At 45.4% G+C, this 19,893-nt stretch overlaps 1 protein-coding gene across 9 annotated transcripts in view; it reads left to right on the plus strand.

Moving 5' to 3' along the window:
- Window positions 1–19,893, plus strand: part of FANCA (FA complementation group A) — a 34,936-nt gene that overhangs the window by 14,768 nt on the left and 275 nt on the right. For 6 of the 9 annotated variants that reach the window (XR_013938256.1, XR_013938257.1, XR_013938258.1 and 3 more), the window contains exons 18-41: window positions 684–772; window positions 1,195–1,255; window positions 1,348–1,397; window positions 2,493–2,569; window positions 4,414–4,518; window positions 5,099–5,241; window positions 5,723–5,793; window positions 7,315–7,414; window positions 8,193–8,392; window positions 8,837–8,933; window positions 9,182–9,358; window positions 10,423–10,496; window positions 10,976–11,104; window positions 11,593–11,659; window positions 11,898–12,064; window positions 12,649–12,754; window positions 12,876–12,935; window positions 13,333–13,437; window positions 13,658–13,770; window positions 14,611–14,752; window positions 16,704–16,766; window positions 17,860–17,965; window positions 18,380–18,455; window positions 18,823–19,463. Coding sequence is in view for 3 of the 9 variants with exons in the window: in XM_080552142.1 (XP_080408268.1) it covers window positions 684–772; window positions 1,195–1,255; window positions 1,348–1,397; window positions 2,493–2,569; window positions 4,414–4,518; window positions 5,099–5,241; window positions 5,723–5,793; window positions 7,315–7,414; window positions 8,193–8,392; window positions 8,837–8,933; window positions 9,182–9,358; window positions 10,423–10,496; window positions 10,976–11,104; window positions 11,593–11,659; window positions 11,898–12,064; window positions 12,649–12,754; window positions 12,876–12,935; window positions 13,333–13,437; window positions 13,658–13,770; window positions 14,611–14,752; window positions 16,704–16,766; window positions 17,860–17,965; window positions 18,380–18,455; window positions 18,823–18,979; window positions 19,371–19,463 (2,628 nt within the window). In the remaining 6 variants the exon portion in view is untranslated. The remainder of the gene's footprint in view (window positions 1–683; window positions 773–1,194; window positions 1,256–1,347; window positions 1,398–2,492; window positions 2,570–4,413; window positions 4,519–5,098; window positions 5,242–5,722; window positions 5,794–7,314; window positions 7,415–8,192; window positions 8,393–8,836; window positions 8,934–9,181; window positions 9,359–10,422; window positions 10,497–10,975; window positions 11,105–11,592; window positions 11,660–11,897; window positions 12,065–12,648; window positions 12,755–12,875; window positions 12,936–13,332; window positions 13,438–13,657; window positions 13,771–14,610; window positions 14,753–16,703; window positions 16,767–17,859; window positions 17,966–18,379; window positions 18,456–18,822; window positions 19,464–19,893) is intronic. The other 3 variants (XM_080552142.1, XM_080552143.1, XM_080552144.1) reach the window with 1 other exon arrangement.

The raw sequence follows: 19,893 nt of genomic DNA on the forward strand, positions 1-19,893 counted from the left end.
TGGTGGGGATTTAAGGGACGAAGGACAACCTAATGGTGTTGTATGGTGGGGGGAAATGAGGTTAGTGAGATGGGGAGAGGCAGAAGACAGGTTTGCAGGAAATGGCTCTGCATTAGCTCTGCTGATAGACTGACTTGTCTGTTTGGTAGGTAAGAAATTGGCACAGGTTGTTGCAGTCTTCAGATGTCTCACGGCTCAAACACGAGACACCTGTGGCAGCATTCCTTCTGCCTGGAGTGTAGTTCTAGCAGCACGGGCTGGAAGTGAAGATTATGAGTCTTAATTCCAAGTGTATGAAGTAATACGGAATAACAATAAAACAAAGTCAGAACAGAAAAGATATTGTCCCCATGAGGGACTACTAAATAAACAATGATGTTGAACAGGAGTATCTGCTGCAGTCAGTGTAGGAGTTGGGTACAGAACTACACGGACTTTTGGGCTGACCCAGAAGAGCTGTTATGCGTAACAGCCTTCCCAGGGCAGGCTGACGCTTCAGGTCTGGGTTTCTTTATCCTGCAGTTTTACTCTGCTTATCAGGTAGTTCTCGTTATTCAATTGCATTTGTTCGGTCGCTTCGCAGCACAGACAGCTATTACTAACCCTGAAAGAACAAGCAGGGAAGTTTGCTGTCATCCTTGATTTCTCACAATATCTTTCTCTCATTGTTGCTTGTGAGCCAGCCCCAGGGCCAGGCGCTTCGTGACGTTGAAAAAGCCCTTCAGATATTTGAAAATACAAGGAAGATCCCAACATCTGTGATAGAAGCCAGGTACTGTGTGCTTCTCAATTCTTCTTGCTTTTAACTTCGATAATAATGGGGAAAAAAAAAAAGCCAAGTCCAAATCAAAATAACAAAACAAGAAAAATTGAGGAAGTCGGCAAAGGAGGATTTAGGAAATTCTTCCCATGTTACTCACTTCCTCCGTAGTCATCTAAAGTGAGGCTATTTCTGCAGAGAATAAATAGGCTTATGCACACCTGCAAGAGAAGTCCACAATTACTATAATACTATAATTAAATAAATAAATGAATAATTATTAGCTAATCTGAACCTGATTTGATTGTGGTTATTCGTGCCACCATAAGTATTTTTTTATTTGCAGGAACCAGGTTAATTTTTGAGGTAATGAAATGGCATGTTACAGCTCTGGCGTTTGTTAATATTTTGCTGTCTTTTATTTTCTTTCTCAGTATTTTCAGGCGACCATATTACATTTCCTGGTTCCTTCCTGCTTTGCTCAGGCCACGTGTGGTTAGTACTTTTTTTCTTTTTGGACCCTTCCACCTAGAAGTGTGTTTGTAGAGGGGTGATTTGCACCTAACCTGCCTGCTTTTCTCTTGCAGCTCCCTAAAACCCCGGATGTGTGCATGGCTTTTATAGATTCTTTAAAAAGGTATTGAGACTCCCCAGCGTTGTTTTCTGGACTTTGTCTTCGGAACGTTTGGCTTTCCATTAGATTACCGGAAGCTTTGACACCTTGTTTACGGAATGCTGCCTCTTGGCTAACCCTTTTGGCAGGGCTTCGTGGCCAGACTCGTTTGTGGCTTGCAGGCTGGGGATGCAGTAGCTTATCTGTATGGGTGAATGTCTCCAGTTCTGTAATTAGTCCAATATCCATGGATAAAACTATTATCTAGAAGGAGTACCACGTAGCCCTCTGACTGCCGGCCAGGTAAATTTTCATGCAAACTTTGGAGGATGCTGCTGAATACAAAATTTCAATAGGAAGATGAGCCTCACTGTGTAAAGCTCCCCCCTCTGTGGGTGAGGATATGGGAGAAGGGGAAGATGGAAATTAAATGTGTGATAATGCTTCTTGAGCTGTTCTTAAGGGACAACAGGGTAATGTTTCAGGAGCTTGCAGCCCCTCTCAGAACTCAGGCTTGTCCTGTGTGCATGTTTAAAAGCTCTGTTCTGCCTTGCAGAGAGCGCTTTGGTTTACATCCAGTAATTCCTCTGTAACCCATCATGGAGAAAAAATGCTCAATGCTGCCTTTTACAAATGAGACATTCAATCCTGCCCTGTAATTCCAGTCTGACAAAAAAAATCATCTTTTTAAAAAAATACTTAAAAGTTTTAAGAGAAGCTGCTAAATTATTCTTCCTTACCAGCAAGCATTGGAGGTCAAACTTTGATCTCTTCCACATTAGCATTTTAGAAGTGTAAATACTCATGATCACATAGGAATGTAAGTTATGTGACTTAGATATATTATATGTGAAATAGGTATTAATGCATGTGTATACCGTGCGTAGTGTGTGTTATACTTCTATAATGCTTGCTATGAAAGCCTTGGATATAAATTTCTGGCCCTTATGCCAAGTGATGTTTTAAAAAAAAAAAAATAATAATTCAGATGCTCTGTATTTTTTGGAGCCTCTGTAATTATTTTTCATAGCATAGCTGTTCTTTCTACTTATATTTAATAAAGATGAAGTTTGAATATGCTTATATGGTATATTAAGTGTCTCTTTCTTTTTATTATAGAGCTGATAAAATACCCTCAAACTTGTACTCGACGTATATACAGGCCTGTTGTGCTATGAAAGAGAAAATGTTACAAGGTAAGACAATTTTACTTACAGATGAGCTTGAAGAAATGTTAATGTTTCCATTGATGCTCTCATAAATTGAAAAACTCTCAAAAAGTTTCAGCTGATTAGGTCTTTAATCTATATGGAAATGATGTGTATATGTATGTGTGTGCTCTTTATGTCTTCTTGAGGTATTAAATAGTTACTGCTGTAATTATTTTCTCCGCCTTTCCTGCCTGAGTGGGATTTCTGCAGTCCGTGTGGAGCTGTGCAGTGCTGAGGCTGCAGATGAGGCCTGAGCTAGCTGATTTAAATCTAGCTCCAGTACATCGGGATGAATCAGCGTTTGCAGTGAGTGCCTGTCAGCTCCAGCTAGCCTGGGGTGTGAACCTGTGTCCGTCCCTCGTGTAATGGCACTGGAGCTGTCTGAACTCACCCTCGTGCCTTTTTAAGAACAGATTACTGTGCGTGGCTGAGAGCTGGGGAGACAGGAGGGGCTAGGAACGAAGCCAGCAACAAATGGATCGTGTTCATAGCTTACATGTCTGTGGGCGGGAGGGCCCCCACCAATTTCAGATTCCATCCCTGCAGCCCCATTAGCAGCGCAACGTGTGTGGAATAGTTATTTAATGAACAATCCTATCTCTTTCAGCAAGTGGGTTTTTTCAAACCCTTGCAGCTTAAAATGGGCAACGTCCTCAGCGCAGGTTTGTACAAAATGAAAGGTCAGGCTGGTGAACAGAGGTTGTTCCCACAGCACGGTGGCAGTAAATACACCCCTGTACAGGGATATGTCTGCAATGGACTCCTGCTCAGGGCACTCCGGACGTTTGAAGCTTTCTGAGGATGCTGCGGCTCGGAAGAGCCGTGACAGAAGCGCGGAATGCAGCAGCCTGGCTGCGGAGGTTGTCCTGGCAACCGGCAGAAGTGAAGAATCCCTTCATGGGATCAGCAGGATCCTGCTGGGCGGCCAGAGCTCTGCAGGAGTCTCTGAATTGCCAGTGACCTCTAGTGGCACAGCCTGATCCGTGTCCCCTGCATCCTGACCAGCCTCTTCTATATCCCCTGCTGTCCCCTGCGTCCTGATCCATCCCTGGGGCTTTGGCACGGGATTTAGGGCAGGATTGAGTACTGGTCAGCTCTAAACCTGCCCCGTTCGTTAGTGCTCGTTCTCGCACATAAAAGTGACTCAGCACTCACTGTTGCTTTACAATGCGTTTATAACAATTATAAATTTTAACCTTGTCATTTACTTCTCTTGTTCATGGTTGAGCTATTTCTGGCCCATGTACGAGACGCTCTTCCTGTCTAACAAACTGCACTGGGTGGTTTTTGGGGCTGCGCTGTGGCGGCTTCTTGGTGGTGGCACTCCTTTTCTAGTGGTAAAAGGAATTGCCTTTCATTTCTTCTTTCAAACAAAATAAAGCAACATGTAACATCTGAAGATGGTGTCGGGCTGGAGGAGCAGCTGATGACATAGTATGTTTGCATTGCAATGTTTCTGTATTTTGAGATTCTGCTTCCAGTCTTTGGAAGACGACAAGTGTTCTGTGTGGGGCAGAGTGCTGAAGCAAGTAGGAAGGAAACTCGGAAAGGAGACTTTTTTTTTTCCTGTATTTGTCTCTAAAAACTGAATTCTGTTCTGAAATGAGGCATAAACTGATAAATGATTAATCAAGTAGTACATCTGGAATGTAAAAACAAAGCTGCGTGTGTGAAGGATTGATGGTTTGGGGTCTGTGACAGTTTATAGAAAAGTATATAAATTCTGCTTTTGCAGCAAGCGTATGCAAAGGCTGTTGAATACATTTCATAAACTGATGTAATGCACAGAAGTAGGAATAACGTATTGCATTGCTCTCTTATGTGTCTAGATGAAACAAAAGTGGAGACCAGCCATTCCAAAGAGCCTGTTGAGCAGCTGAAGGCCGAACTGGCTGAACTAAGGATGCTGATTGTGGACCAGGCTAAATATGAAGGTATGGAGGAAGGCAAGCTATAATTACCCATAACTGACTGCTACAAAAGCTACATAATAAAATGTAGCTAATGGTAGCCAAAGCAATGGCAGTAGTTACTTGCCCCTGGTACCTGAAGACTGCAGCCTTCTCAGATCTGTATCCTTCCAGCTATGAATACATATATTTTTTTCATGTCTAACATAATTCCTGTGCTTGAGTTGGGAACTTCAGGTCTGCAGCTTTGTGATGATTGCTCGCTACCACACGCATCTTTGCCAAGATTGGCAGCTTTGTTCCTGGACTTGCCTGGTGACCTGAACCCCTGCCTTTTGAAGACTTTTCCTTTTTGGTGTGAAAAATGGTTCTTGATGTGTGTTCATAGTAGTACTGCGAGGAAAAAATAATGTTGTCTTCTAAAATGAGGGTGATGATCACTATGTTCCAGCTGACATTTGTTGCTCATTAAAGGTTTTTATTGCATAATTTGGGTTCTGATCAATTAGAGTATATATTTCACTTGTTCTTCCTGTTATGTGGAGTTGTAAATCCTTCATGCCTTCTGTCCTGACTCTCGTCTTCTCCTGTTGCTTTCTTGCAGATGTGCCAGCACAGATTGCCTTGATTTCTGACAGACTCTCAAGTGTCTTGGGTCACAGCGGTGATGCGAACGACACTGCTACTTTGAATTCTCGAATCCAAGTTAATGTTTTTGACCCCAAGCTGGAACCCTGCCATCAGAGTGTGAGTGCCATCTGTCTTGGGATGAGAAATAGGTAGGGCTGGGTAGGTAAAAAGGCATCTGGATAGTACGTGAGAAAGGTTGCTTTATCTGTGGCTACCAGGAAATACACTTCTCCTTTTGTCTGCTTTGTAGTGCCCTGCACAGACTCTACCTGTGTTTTAACCTCCTTGAAGTTGTTGGATGTCTGGTGGAGAGATCTAGAGATAGAATCTATTAGAGCAATCCTGTGATGAGCTTGGCTTTCCTCACCAGACTTGCCTAGATATTCATTGTATGTTGAGATTATTCCTGGGCTGTTATGGGCTTAACTTTCCATCTCTTATTAGTGCCAGTGGATCTGTAAAACTTAGGGTGGTGAAATACCATTTACAGATTTGTCTCCTTTGTTTTAATGTTGGAAAACATAAAGTATACAGAGCACAAAACTAGACCTAGATATCCAGCCCAACAAGGAGGAAATAGCAGTGTCTCTTGTTCCAGGTTGTTGATCTTCTGCTGACATCTTTCTGCCAAAACCTAATTGCTGCTTCCTACTTTAACCCTCCTGACAGGTAAGATGCAAGTAAAAGAGCAGGGAAATGAAAACTAGTTAATACACTATAATTCCAACATTTGTCTAGGGGCCAGGAGGGACTTCTGGTTGTTCATACCTACTGTGCCAGACTGGGAGTAGCAGGCTGCTTTATTCTGAGTTTAGTAATCTAAGAACTAATGCGCTTTGATGTGCAAGCGTAAATAAAACATACTTCTCCTCTTTTGTTACTGATTTCTTCAGAAAAAAAGGTGGCACTTGGCTCTGCTTTGTTCTCTGTGACAGTGCATTAAAACCTTCTGCAAATACTACGTGCTTAGGTTGGTGCTTTCAGCTGAGCGGTGAGGGATGGGGAGTGAAGCAAACTTTTTTCCTTTTGTCTGGTAATTACTTGCTGGCTGACACTAAAGGTCAGAAGAATGTTTTCAGATGTCTTCTGAATGTCAGAATGTCTTCTGACAGGGTGCACAGGGGTCTTTTTGGCATGTTCAGTGATTTTTGCAGATTCAGGCACCTCACTCTTCATCCCCGATGCCGTATCTAATGCAAAATGAGTGAGACGGAAGTGCTATGGGCACAGGAAGAGCAGGCTGATACACTTCCTCTCCATCTTCCTTCTCCTCTTCCCCCTGCAAGTGACTCGGTTTGACTCTGGCCTAAATGAGCTACAGGAGGAGGGAAAGGTAGCACTCGTCCTTCACTGTGAGCCTTCTTTGGAAGGACTCTATTAATGCCGTCTCCTTCATGATGTGACAGAAGGCTGTCAATGTTAACAGTCAACATGTCAGTGGAAATTGCTTTGGTGGAAAACACCAGGGTACTGACAAACTGCCTGGGATCCCAGCTGCTGACGGTGTTGAGCTGGGTAGCTGCCTCTCTGGGGCGCAGCATGCTTCGGCAACCAGTGCATCTTTACCTTGCTTCTCTAGTAGTTTGCCCTGGTGACACAGGAGTGTAGGTGAATCTGCTTTGAAAACCCACATGAAAAGGAACAATGATGAACAAGAGCATTCCAGGAAATTATTTCTAAACCCAACCCCCCATCCAATATCCCCTGAAGATGGTTTGTTTTCTGTCAGCTAAGCGGGAATGCTCCATAGGAAAGCCCTTCCCTTCCTTTATTTTTAACAGGGACCTTGTCATATTGCTTCTTTTCTACACTTGCTTTGTTTTATGTTCCCGTTTATTGCTCTGCCTCTGCTCACATTGTGCTCTCTGTCTGAAAAAGCTGTCTTTGCCCCAGGCGCGGTTTCCTTCCCTCCTTGATGTCATTTCAGAACTCTTATTTGACTATATAGCCAGTTATTTGATGCAGGGCTCTGGTGGAGTTTGTGCCTTTGTAGAGGTCCTTAGCTCAGATGCTCTAAAAATGATACTTTCTTTGAGCCTATAAATGGAATTATAATTATCTTGTATTTATGGACAAGTATGGCTCAGGCTCATTGTGTCTAACCATTAAAGGAAAAAAAAAAAAAGAAAACTCTTACTGTGTTAGTGATAAAAACAGTAAAATCAGCATGTGGTTTTTACCTTTCTACAGGCAGGGCCCATGTCTCTCCTTGTTTGTGAAGATGATATGTGGACACAGAAGTCTCATACCTGCCCTTCTGGGCAGGCTCTGTCAGCTTATTTATCACCAGGTTAGTTTTCCAAGCAAGAATCCTATGGTTATAGTGTGCTAAAGGCTAGCCTGGCTCCATTTGCTGAGCTGTGAGGCATGTACCTGTCTGGACTGCGTTGTGGAGGGACTTCACTAGTTTTCAGGCTTCCAAAATTTCTCATTTCAGAAAAATAGTCTGGACTTGATCTTAGGAACGTGAGCTAAATGTTTTCCTGCAGAAGTGCTGCTGTAGCAGGTTAATTCATTGAGATGTGTTTTAATGGAAGCTAAAATAAACCAGGCTATGAATAGATCCAAAAGAAAAATAGTAGGATGCTTATCTCCCAAACTTCCATATGGAATATTTCACTAGAAACCCCTTTTAAAAATAAAAGTAAGACCCCAAGTCTGAGTTGCAGCAGTGCGTGGCTTTCTTTTAAAGAACTGTTGATTTTATTTTCCTTTACTCAGTGATACTGAAAGTGAGAAATTGAAAGTCTGATAGACCAGATTAGCTGTCATGGAAGCTAAAAAGTCTTGAGAGTTTCAAATTCTGCTGGGCTGAAATTACAGCTAGTTGCTCCAAGTTACTCTGTTATAGAAATGTACAAATTTAGCTGCAGGTTGATGAAGGAAGGAAGAACATGCTTAATTTACCTGGTGCCTCTCATCTGCTGAATTGGTATCATTGCACTGAATTGCTCGATGGGCAGATGCAGTGTTCTGCTACTTGATTAATTCTGAGATTTTTCTGCAAATGGCTGTTTTGTTACAAGTGAGATTCGTTTATTTCTCCGATTCTTTTGTTTGTCTTGCAGGGTCCTTCCCTGAACGATGCTCATATTTTAGGACTCGCTGCTTTTGTGATCCATTTAAGTGAATCCAGGTCTTTAATTCCTGAAATGGAAGCTGATTTGGGGATTTCTCAGCCAGTTGCTGAAAGGGTCCTTTCCATTTCTGAGTACTGGAGCTGCTTGCTGGTGTGCAGGACGAAAGAGTCGTTCTCCTTCTGCATGAGGTGAGGTCGTACATCCCCCACGTGCTTGCTTCCCTGGGCAATGGCTTAGGTTTGGCACAGGAGGGGTGCTGGGAGAGCTCCCATGTTCTTGTGGAGGATTCCCAGAGTGTGTTTAGGTGTAGGTGCTGCATAGAGGCACTACACAGAGAAACGGGCTGATGGCGAACCCATGTGAAATAGCATCCCGATGACTGTTGCTTGCTGGAGAAAGGACTGCCTGGGTGCTCTCAAAGGTCTGGTTTAGTCGCTGGTGATTCATGCCATTAATGTACTTGGTTTTGGGAGCACATAAATAGAAAAGACCCCAAAAGCGAACGGGTTTTGAACGTGGTGGTTAAAACTATTTTTAAAACTTGATCTTTGCTTTGACTTTGAACTTTTGTGAATGGGAAGAGGGATGACTGAACCAGCCAGATAACTGAATTCTCTCTCTTTCTTGATCAGGTTTTGCACTGCAGCAGTATCTTATCTGATGTGCAAGTTTCCATCCTTTTCTCGTGATGATTTATGTCCCTTGGTTCCTCCTAGCCTTGTTAAAAAGGTAAAAGGAATAAGTGTTTTGCTATTGCTCATGAGAAAAATCAGTCTCAGTTCAACTTCCCGCTGCAGACTCCCGTGGAACTATAACTTGTACAAAGAAAGCTACATAAAAATGCATCTTGGCACCCTACTACCTTACCATTTTGTGTATTTGCTTGTTTGGCAGTTTCACACTAACAGACGTTGCAGTGGGTTTTTTTTGTTGTTTTTTTTGTGGAAAAGTGCAGAATTTTTCTGCCTTTATTTCAGTTGCAGTACATTGTACCACGGCTGAGCTTGGAAGCCCGGGGAATCACGTGCGAGGACGGTAAAGCTGACCTAAATTGGAGTTCCCTGTCGTGCCCCTCTCTAAACTACAGAAGAGCCAGCCTCTGTTTATGGAAGCAAGCACGGTTTCAAGAGCTCTTGAAGGAAAAAGCATTCCAGGTAAAAATATTTCCCATGCCTTAAGTTCATGCTGGGACTCTCATTTTTCAGATCTGCCATTTACAATTTCCTTTTTGCTGATACAAGCTTTGTGTAAAAAATCTGATACCTGAAAAGTTGGTATGACAATGGGGAGACGTGATGTGTGCTACGTCATGTACTCAGTGTTATTTGTAGGTTTTGATGGTGATGATGAAAAGGCAGAAATGGATAACCTGAGGTGAAGCTTCTCTGTCCTGTTTATGGCAAAACTTGAAACCTTGGCGTGATACAGTATACAACAAGAAAATTATCAGGAGCTGTAGAGAAAAGGCCTCTCCCTCACCTCAGCTTCCCACTGCGTGCAGTCTACAAAGTGATGATGACTCAAGTCACTGAAAATACTTTCTAGTTTTTTTGATGCTTTGTCTAAATGTCAGTGTTCTCCGGAACCACTTGTGTATCTTGGCTTGTTTGGCTCTGCCTTGCTATGAAGCAGGTTAGCATATCAGATATTCTCTTTATACCATCCTTGCATTATATCTGATTTGACAGGATTGCTATTTTTTTAACCCAGTTCATGTAAAAACCAGTTTGTGCAGAGGAGTTTGTCATATTATTAGAATGATTCCATGCGCTTTGCTAGTTTAAAGTACGGGACTAAAACACCTTTGCATTCTAACCTTTCTCTGATGCTTATACCAGCCTGCCTATGCTGCTGCTTTGTTCATTTTCAAGTATGTTTCTAATAACCTGTGTTCGTTCTAGTATCTACACTTTAAGAACGTGGGCATTTTTGGGAATGCCAAAGGGGTGTGTGTGTGAACGAGATTCTCAATAGACTTGCTTTCAGTAAATTTCTAGATTCCTGTAGGTTTTTAGCTTAGATTTCTTGCAAGGGAAATGCTACTGTAACTTCCTTGGCTTGACGCCTCCGGTTTAATATCTCAATCTGCACTGGGTTGTGTCTGGATATAGGTGAAGATGGGTTTTATTTTATTTTGGAAAGAAGGCAGCTGTTCTGCACAAGTTACTTGCCTTGCTGATCTGCTCTCTTATCTAAATTATTTTTTTTCTCTTCCCAGTTATCTTTCAGAGAGTGGCTGCTCTTGGAACTAGAAGTGCACCCTGAAAAGGATATTCTTTCTGCTTCAGAAAGGTAAGTGCAGAGACGTTTTAATCCCAGATTATAGTGGGACTAGTTCAAGAGTCTTTCCCACTCAGATTAGGACAAAGTCTTGAAGACCAGGAGGTTAACAACAAAAGTAAATAAGAAAGCTGCAGTGGGACTCACATGCCTGTTGTCCACTACAGGCTAAAGCAATGAATTGCAAAGTTCACGCAATGCTGGAGTGAGCTGTGTGTTTTACCTTGAGGAAGTTCACCAAGATGACCTCTGGCCTGCGTATGCAGTCCTTCCACGTGACTTTTCATAAAACCTCCCTGTTTCCAGAAGCAAGAGAGCTGACATCTGGACATGTGGCGTCTGGTGGATGGCTTTACCTATATTGGCACTTACTTGCATGCTTGTGTCTGTCACTCCACGTGACTTGGTGCTTGAACTTCCTTTTATAGTGAAGTAAAGGAAATCTATCACAGCAATTTAATGGTTCCCTATTTTCTCTTTCAATATTGCAGACAGGATTTCCATTACTGGGCTATCTATCAGTGGTATCTTCCAGCACCTTCTGCTTCTGGTGGCTGTGATGGAGACCTGGAAAAGGCATGTGGCATTATTATCAACACCATTCTGGATTTCTCACAGAGGTATTCTGTTTCACGACTTGCATTTCTGCAGAAGCAATAGTTCTGCTAATGGCCTTGCAAGCTAGGAGCTGTGAACTTGTCTTACGTGGGGCTATGTTTTCCTGAGTGGAAGTGATTCCCTTCTCACAGGTCTGGCTGCATGTGAAAGCTGGGAGGTTTCTCTGCATGATTCACTGGTCTTTGCGTCTTGCTTTAGGTGACAGGTTTGGGGCTGAAGTCACAGATAGTTCCTACTTTGTCTGGCTTTACGTCGAATTTATATTCAGATTTGTTTGGCCAAACAAGCATCAACGCCCTTGAGGAAGTGGCTGAAGCTGGAAAATAAGGAGGGGAAGGGCTAAAGGAGAGTTACATCTACAGCTTATTTAAGGAATGTTGATATAGACGTTTATGCTCATGTGAAGCCATTTGATTATTTTTTTTCTTTGAATTATGTTCCCTTTCTGGCCTAAAAGGGATAGTTACCTGGTAATGTCTCTTCATTTCAGGTTGGACCTGGGTAGCTACGGCCAGTTGAAGATGTCAGTGAATCCTGATATTCTTTGCAAGTTGCAGGTGATTTCAGATTTTAATGCGTATCTGTGCGTTCAATCCTTGAATCTGTTCAGGCAAAGATTTTTCCTAAAATGTCCGTGTAAGTAAGGCCGATGCTTAGTTCTCAGACGTGGGCAGCGGTGTGGAAATAGACAGATATTGATCTCTTTGAATTACTTTGGAGAATCGTAGGGGGTTTGAGTGCAAACTAACGTGTAGCCCTGATAAACACTGTTTTTTCCTGCCCCACCTCGTTTAGGAGATGGTACTTGAGCTGGGCTGTAGGCGAAAGCTGCTTTCTGGCTGTTTGGATGCCAAGAGACACTTCCTGTTTAAGATTCTTCAGGAGAGATTGAAAGACAGAAGGCATGACTCTGCTTTGGGTGAGCAGTTGTGGAGGCAGCAGGAGCTGCTGTTGCACAGAAGGTAAATGCAGACATGAACGGCTGGGAATACCTTGACCAGATCTGCTGTTCAGAGGAATTATGTTGTGTGCTCGTGCAGTCAGGTAGCCTCCCCTCAGATCCCACTGCAAGTGGAAATGACACCGAGTCCTGGCAGCAGCTGTGCAAGGGATGGTTATTCCGTAGCACCCACGTAGTTTAAATGGGTTTGTGTGCCATCGTGGGCTAAAAGTTGCCCCTGTCAGTAGACTGGATTTCAAAGACCACACATCTTCCTGGACTCTGTTTACAGCCAGCAGCACCATTAATGCCATCGCTTGCATTAACCATCATTAAATTACTTGCTGCTGTAACTTAAGAGCGCGTTTCCATTTTTGATCCATTGATAATATCTTTGAAAGTGGTCAGTATATCTCACTGAAATGCAAGTTCCTTTCTGGTCAACAGGAAAAATTCCTGGTACAGTTTCTGTCAACATGTTTGAGCTCTGTCATGTCTGACATACTCACAAACTCTCCTGAATATCAAAGTCTCGTGTCCTGAGAGTGTGGAGTCAGATTCTCTTCCTGATGGCAGCTTTGATTTTGTTTTCCTCTCCTGCCTAAGGATTCTGGTAGGGCTCCCTGCATCCACTCTGATCATGACTTGTCGGAAAGGAAAGAAAACAACGTTGGACTGTGAAGACTTTTTTCATTTTGTAAACTCTGAGCTGGTATGTGTGGCTAGCCAAACAACTTCTTGTTGGCAAATGCTCTAGCTAAAGATCTTTAAACATGGGTTTATGACAGAAGTTAAGAGGCATTCAAACTTTTTCTCTCCTCATCTTGCCACAGAAGAACGTCTGTTCCAGAGGGTACGTGCTTCCCTACGACATCACCACCCACTTCTTCAGGGTAACTCCTGCTTTCGTCGTTCCGCTCTGTTGTTCCTGCTAGCCAGAGCAGATGTTCCTTTACCAGGATGCCTGGCTACGTACGCTATTCTTAGCAGTGCGATGTGCTCCTTTCACAGCTGTTTTGAGAATTGTTGGTGTAAATTACATAAAGACGAGCAGTAGTCCAGGGAGGTGAAAAGAATTAACAGGAGGAAGTAATGGTAGAGACTAATTTTAATACAGTGCAGCAAAGTGTGTGTGTGAGGGGGGGAAGAGAAGCTGTTGAACACATTTCTTTTGCTGGGCCATGCTGACCCCTACAGTTACTTTTGATTAGTTTACATTTGGGTTTGGGAGGTACTTCAGAGCAGCAAAGACATAGGTATGCAGTCATCTTGTATTATATCCTCTTCCAGGGCCTGCTGAATGCCAGCTTGGACTGCGAAGAATCAGCAGAAGCGGTCAATGATGTTCTAACAACATGTCAAGCCAAATGTCCCATTGTGCTTTTCTCTGCAGTGGTATCTGCTTGTATTTTTTTCATATATAACTCAGTTTGCATTTCCAGGATGTGAAACTTCTCATGTTAGTTATGTATGTATGTACATCGTGGGATTTTCTATTAAGGGGGGAAAAAAAAACAGTTTCTCGGTCGCTGGCTGAGATAGCTTGCAAACCTTATTACGAACAGCTACCAAGTATGCCACCACTAATGCTGCTGGTTTCTGGCTTTCTCCCTAGCTCTGGTGGCCACGGTTGGAGCCAATACTTTGCTCTCAGTGGAAGAGACTCTTCGGGGCTCCGCTTGCAGAAGAGTTGGAAAGGCTGAGGGAATGCCAGTCCTCAGCTACGGGGTGTGTATGAGGAACCTGAATGTGGAGCTGCAGGCAGGAGAACCTGCTGCGAGGTAGCTTGGCTGTGATGGATCAGCACGCAGGAAGCCTGTTCTCTGAGACAGGCTGGGGTTCAGCAGGCAGTGTGAAATGTTAGTGCGGTCTGAGGCTTGTGGGACAGCTATATACAGATTCCTTTGTAGAGTTTAAACTCAGAAGGGGTCATTATAATCATTTAGTCTGGCCTTCTGTGTAATGTGGGTCAGAGTGTTTCACCATAAAGAGAAGAGAATCTTTTTAGAGGAGATTGGAAGGCAGAGTCCCTGTTAGACAAACACTGGAAATAGCCTTTAGCACAGTGTTGAGTCATTCCCTGAAGCTGCCGCACCCTTCACACTCTGGATTTGGTTTCACACCCTGGATTTGGTCAGTCTCTGGTCTCCTGAAACTACTGACTGCTTCTCTGCTGTATCCTTCCCTCTGTGTCATTTCCCATGTGGTAAATCTGCTGTCTGTTCAGTGTCCTGCAGCTTTTCAGTAAAAGCTGGGAATTCAGTGTAAGAATCTCCTTGCAGATGATTGGAGGCAGTAACCACCTGATTCTGTAGTAGTGTATACAGCTACCTACCTGCCCAGCCTGTGATAAAAGAGATTTGGGGAGGCTGCTGTCTGTTGCTAGACTTCCCTTTATTTCTGCAAACTCTCCAAGTAGCATTCAACAATGGGGAAAAACTTGGGGAGAAAAATTACTTTTTTTTGTCCCGGTCACAAATTTATGCCCTTTGCCAAAGCCCTTAAATCTCCTCATTTTCAGCTATGCTTCTTTATCTAAAACTATGTCATGCTGGTTTTGTTTCTTAGCTTCCTTTCTTCAGGAGGGGTTTTTCCTCTCTCTGGCCCTCCTTGGATTTCTGCTGCCTTCCTCCACTGCACCGTTCAACAGCAGTCACCACGTGGAAGAGAGAGAGACATACTGAAGAGACTGGGGACTGACACAGAGCAGGCAAGACTGGACACATTTTAAATGTCTGCTGTTCTCTACACTTAAAACTAGAAGTAGAATATCTTGAACTGAGAAACTGTAAACCTTGTTGTGAAATCTTGCTGGTGGCTAGTTGATAGAACGTAGCTGTAGATGACCAGATACTAAATATTTATCCTAGAGGCAAAGTTTTTTCAAATTTAACATTTGACTCAGATACTGGTTTCTCTGTGAAGTTAAGGAGGATTATTAAATTGCTGCTTTAAAAAATAAACGAAGATGGAGAGTGCTGCAGAGATTGAGAGCTCAATCCATGGCACACTAGAATCACTTCTCCTTTTGACAAAGGAGCTGTCCTCGTTAATTTTAGTTGAAGCATCTTGATTGGAAGGCGAAGGAGATGCAGAAAGTGGCTGTGAAACAGGAGTGCAGGCATATGAAGGGCTCTGGGCAGGTGTTCTGGGAACCCTAGGGACAGACTCCCGGGGGATTCCCAGGTATGCTCCAGGAACACCTCTGCTGTTTCACCATGGCTCAGGCTGTCTGTGCACAGGAATTCTCTGAGGCCTTCTGCTGAGAAGGAAGTTGTGCTGCTGCTCTGCCAGGGGTGTGTTGATCTTCAGGGGATAGCAGGGACCAGAGCTCGGTATGGGGAGTGTCTCTGTATTGAGAAATTCACAGGTAAATCTTGTTCATGCTGAACCCGTGCCTTACTATTTACTCCTAAGTTTTAATCCTCAGGGCAGCAGTTGCGGTAGCTGCTCTTCTTGCCGTGGGATTGACTCCACCGTTGCTTATACTGGTCTAGAGCCAAAAGCTGTTAGTCAGAAACCGATCTCACCGAGGTGATAGGTGCATTTAGTACAGGTGAAATAATGACAGCTTTCACCTCAAAAATCTTCCTTAAGATAGGAGGAGGGCACCAGTAGAATGAGAGCAGCGGGAGGGCTGAGTGTGACGGGTCCCAGCAGATCACGCTGGCTGCCTGGTGCTCAGCCTTCGGGTCAGACCCTCAGCTACTGCTCGGGTTTTGGTGGAATTCCCCAGATCTGTCTGTGGTGGGGACTTGGCCTCACAAACAGGATGAGTGTGAGGTCAGATGCCAAATCAAATCCCTCCACGTGACAGGCAGTGTTAAAATGCGAATCTCGCTAAGTCAGAAGGGGCAGTGTCATGGGATCAGCCACCTTGGGGAATGAGGCACTGCGGTTAAATCCAAGGAGCCCAGTTGTTCTGCATGTGCCACTCCCTTCTGTTTGATTCACCCACATCCAGCAGTCTGTGCCTCTGGAAAATTTTCACCTGAAGTGTAAGGTCTCTTGCTGCTCTTTTCTCTGCCTTGGCCTGACTGTTGTGCTTGTGCACACGGTCCTGTGCCATGCACGTAGCTTGCTGTCTGGCTCTGCCCTCTCTTTTCTCAGAAAGAGACACGAAAAGAAAGGAGGTTGAGCTTTACAGCTCGATTAGCAGCACAAATAAAAGTGTTACTTTAAATTCCCGGGGTCACAGAACTGCATCCTTTGATTTCAGTTGTAAGGATCCGGAAAAGCAGTAACATGTGGCAGGACAGGATTGCAGTGCACTTCCTGAGGTAGGAGGCTGCACAGCATCTGCTGGTAGCGTGCATGGACCAAGATCAGCTCGCCTCCAGGTTTACATCTATGGTAGCTTACTGAGTTTTCCCTGTATTTGGTAGAATTTGCCATTTGTTGTCTGAACTGCTGACTGCAGCGAGCCTTGCTTTGAAAAACTGTGAATTTAGTGTGGAATTTACCCTTAGAAGCAATGAACCAAGTCAGGCCCCAGTCTCTCTTCTTCAAATGCACTTCCTTCACCTGGAAGGAGCAGCAATGCTTGTAGTTTGTGCAGGTCTATCCTGGACGTACTTGGTGAAATGTTATTTCCTGATTGGAAGGTGTGAGTTCTGAGTCATCGCCGCGGATACAACTAACAGGAACTCTTTCCCTTGCAGCTTCTTGTTTCGCTGCTGTTCTTCTCACTCATGGATCTCATCTCAGCAAAAATAGCACCAAAGGTAAATTCAGCCCTCAGGGAATTCTCATGGCACTAAATACATCTGATCGGCTCGGTGTGCTGCCTGAAAATGCTTTGTACCAGTACTCAGAAGGCTGGTAGCTTGTTCTGCCAGAAGGAAGGGATCTGCAGCGTCCCAGACAGAGCCTGCTGAAAGCCCTTCTGTTCATATCAGATTGAATGTGTATTTCCTTCTATCTGATGTTATCTTCCCTGTCACTACAGGAGCTTTTATTTCTGAATGACTTACTATTCTCAGTTTCCTGCTCAGACTTTACACCTCCAGGTAGTGCTGGAACCTCGTATCTATCTCTTGGCGTTTGTGTAGCGTTGCACGTTAGTTGTAAGACGCTTTTCCTCAGGCCAGAAACACGCACGGAATTTCACAACAGAAGAGTCCCTAACAAGGAGGAACACGGGTTTCCAAATGATTTAGTGCTACGAAATGGAAGAGCAAAGACCACAAGTTTCTTTCAGCAGCTCTCTGCCCTAAGCACCCTCCTGCCTATGAACGCATTTGTCTTTTTCCCTTTGCTGCCTTCTCAGCTTTGAAGTGCAACCGTCGGTGTAGTCAGCTAGCAGATTGGATCGGGGAGCAGATTCATGCTAAAAATAATCGTTTGATCTCGTCGTCTTTCATTGGGGGAGTCTGGAGGAAGAGTCATTGAGGAAAGAAATATCTTGAGCAAACAGATAGGGGAGGTTGTTCCAAGTAAAATGAGCAATGCGAAAAACCCTCCCAAGGCTCGCTGTCACTGGAGAGGTTAGAGGGGAGAAGTCTGCTACAGGCGACAGGGTGGGGTAGGTGCAGGACTTGCAGGGGCCTTGCGGAGCACAGCTAGGAAGCGAGCAACCAGTTTGTGACCAGCACACCCATACTGCTTCCCCTGCCCCTGTTGTGATGAAGCGCCTGCATTGCACAAGTGCCTGAGGGCCCAGGGAGGAACCCAGGCCCCCAGGCGAGGGGAAAGGCTTGGGCTAAATTCCTGAAGGTCCTTTAATAGAGCATGTCATGTGTGTGATCTCTTACTGGGACTTCTGTTCTGCTTTGATGCAACTAAAACCTAAGGTGATCTATCCTTTCTGACACCCAGGAGGGCGTGGATTTTCAGACCTCTTTGGAATGGTCCCTGGAGATTTTGCAGTGCCTGGAAGAGAGGGGCGCGTCCTGGCCACTTCTCTTCCAGTCACCAGAAGAAGGTGAGCGAGTCCTGCCTCCAAGGGATGGAAAGTTGAGGTCTAGTGCTGGACAGTAATGCTCTCTTTGATTAATGAATGTGCTTTGTAAAGAGGAACTGTTGGGCCTTTGTGAGCTGCATGGGGGAAAAAAAAATTGCTTCAGTAAAGGCTGAGAACATCCTGCTTCTACCCGACGGTACGGTGACCCGGCTGATGATTAGAGCTGGCTGAAACTTGGTATTGTTTCATCTGGTAGAGAAAGGCTAAGAGGGAACAGCTGTCTTCTGGCTGTCTTCTCTCAGGATCACCGCACCCAAGCGTCAGGGTTTAGTGTGGGCTGGGAGGAAGCTGTGCAGCCCCTGCGCTGCTGTAGCAGTACACGAGGTAGCATGAGGACCGCTGTAGATGCTTAGTGCTCCTCTCTGGCTGTTACAGGCTCCAGAAAATACTTGGTCCTGCGCAGTGCAGCCTCCGACTGCCACAGCCGGCTCTTGCCTCTTGCGTTCTACAGGTACCGAATGTCCTGCTGGTTTCAGGAGGAATGAGGGAGGATGTGGTGGGTGGCTGACGTGGACAGCAGCTGGCCTGTTGGCGAGCTGAGCTCCTACGTTAGCTGGGCAGGAGAGAACGCTGGATCATGGCAGGGCTACTGTTTTAGAAACCCCCCATCTCTTTTGCTAGAAGTTTCCCTTCATCTTTGTGCTTCAAATGGAAGTGTCCCAGGCTGTGTTATCGCTCCTGGCAGGGGGTGGCCCTGCACACAATGGGACTTGTGAAATAGATGGCAGCGGGAGCACTACCTGAATTTACCTCGTGTCTTGCTGTTAGAAACTAAGGTGGAATTGGCACTGACTGGGTACGTGTGTGACTTCCCATAGTCTCACCCCTGGCTTTGACCAGGAGCTGCTTGCTAGAGAGCAGCTCTTCCTCTACGTGGCGCTCGACCTCTACATCCAGCTGCTTCAGCTCTTTGTGGAAGGGAAGGACCTGGCCCAGGCTGACCAGGTGGGACAAGGCCCAGACCCTGCGGAACACGTGAGTGAAGCTCAGGCTCTTTTTCCTCTCCTAACTGTGAATCCTATCCATTTTCCCTTCCCCCTGCTGCTTGCAGCGTCCCACTTGTTCTCACTCTCCCGTACAAAGCGGTGGGATCGTGTGGAGATGCCTCTGCAGGCAGGCAGCGTGTTCCCAGCCTGGGGTGAGGGGCTGCAGGCGCTGCTGGTGCCAGAACCCTCAGCTGCCCCACTGCTGTCCTACTTGTACGGGGCCTTAGAATGGATGGAGCCCTTGAGCGAACGATCTGCTCAGCTTGTGCCTGGGCCATGGGCACAGCCTGGTGGTCCCTGTGCCCCTGCTGGAGGCAGGGGCTGAGCGCTGAGTGACACCGCTGGGGGCTCGGCTGTGCCTTGTCTCGTCTGTTCCTCAGGGGGATCCCGTGGAGGTGATCTCGAAGGCCCGTCGGTTCCTGCTTGCTGCAATTCCTCGCTGCCCTACCAGAAGCTTTGGAAACGTAGGACCGGTGCGTTGAGCATTTTCTCTCCTCCCAGCCTGAGAGCCCAGTGTCTGAGCAGCACCAGCTTGTGTAGCCTTTCTTGCCACACTTCACTCGCTTAACGGGCGGCAGGCAGCGTGCTGCCATACCAGGCGTTGGAGCAGCAGCCACCTGCTGTTCGACCCGTGCTATAGCCACTGCCATCCCGCTGCCCTGCTGCAGGCTCTCAGCTCCGTTAAACATTACCCTCATGCTCTCTTGCTTAATGCTTGGTCTTACGGAAAGTGCCAGGCCTGGTTACGGGGCAGGTGGTGCAATCCCCACGCGCACGGCGCTGGCTGCCTGCAGCCCCTGATGGCCGCAGCGGTCAGCAGCAGCTGCCTGCACAACTCACTGCTGTTGCTGTAACTTGCTCTGAGGAAGCAAGAGCGGGCCTAACACCGGACACGTGCCCTCT

Source organism: Anser brachyrhynchus (assembly GCF_964034855.1).
Source record: "Anser brachyrhynchus genome assembly, chromosome: 12".
Taxonomy (NCBI): Eukaryota; Metazoa; Chordata; class Aves; order Anseriformes; family Anatidae; genus Anser; species Anser brachyrhynchus.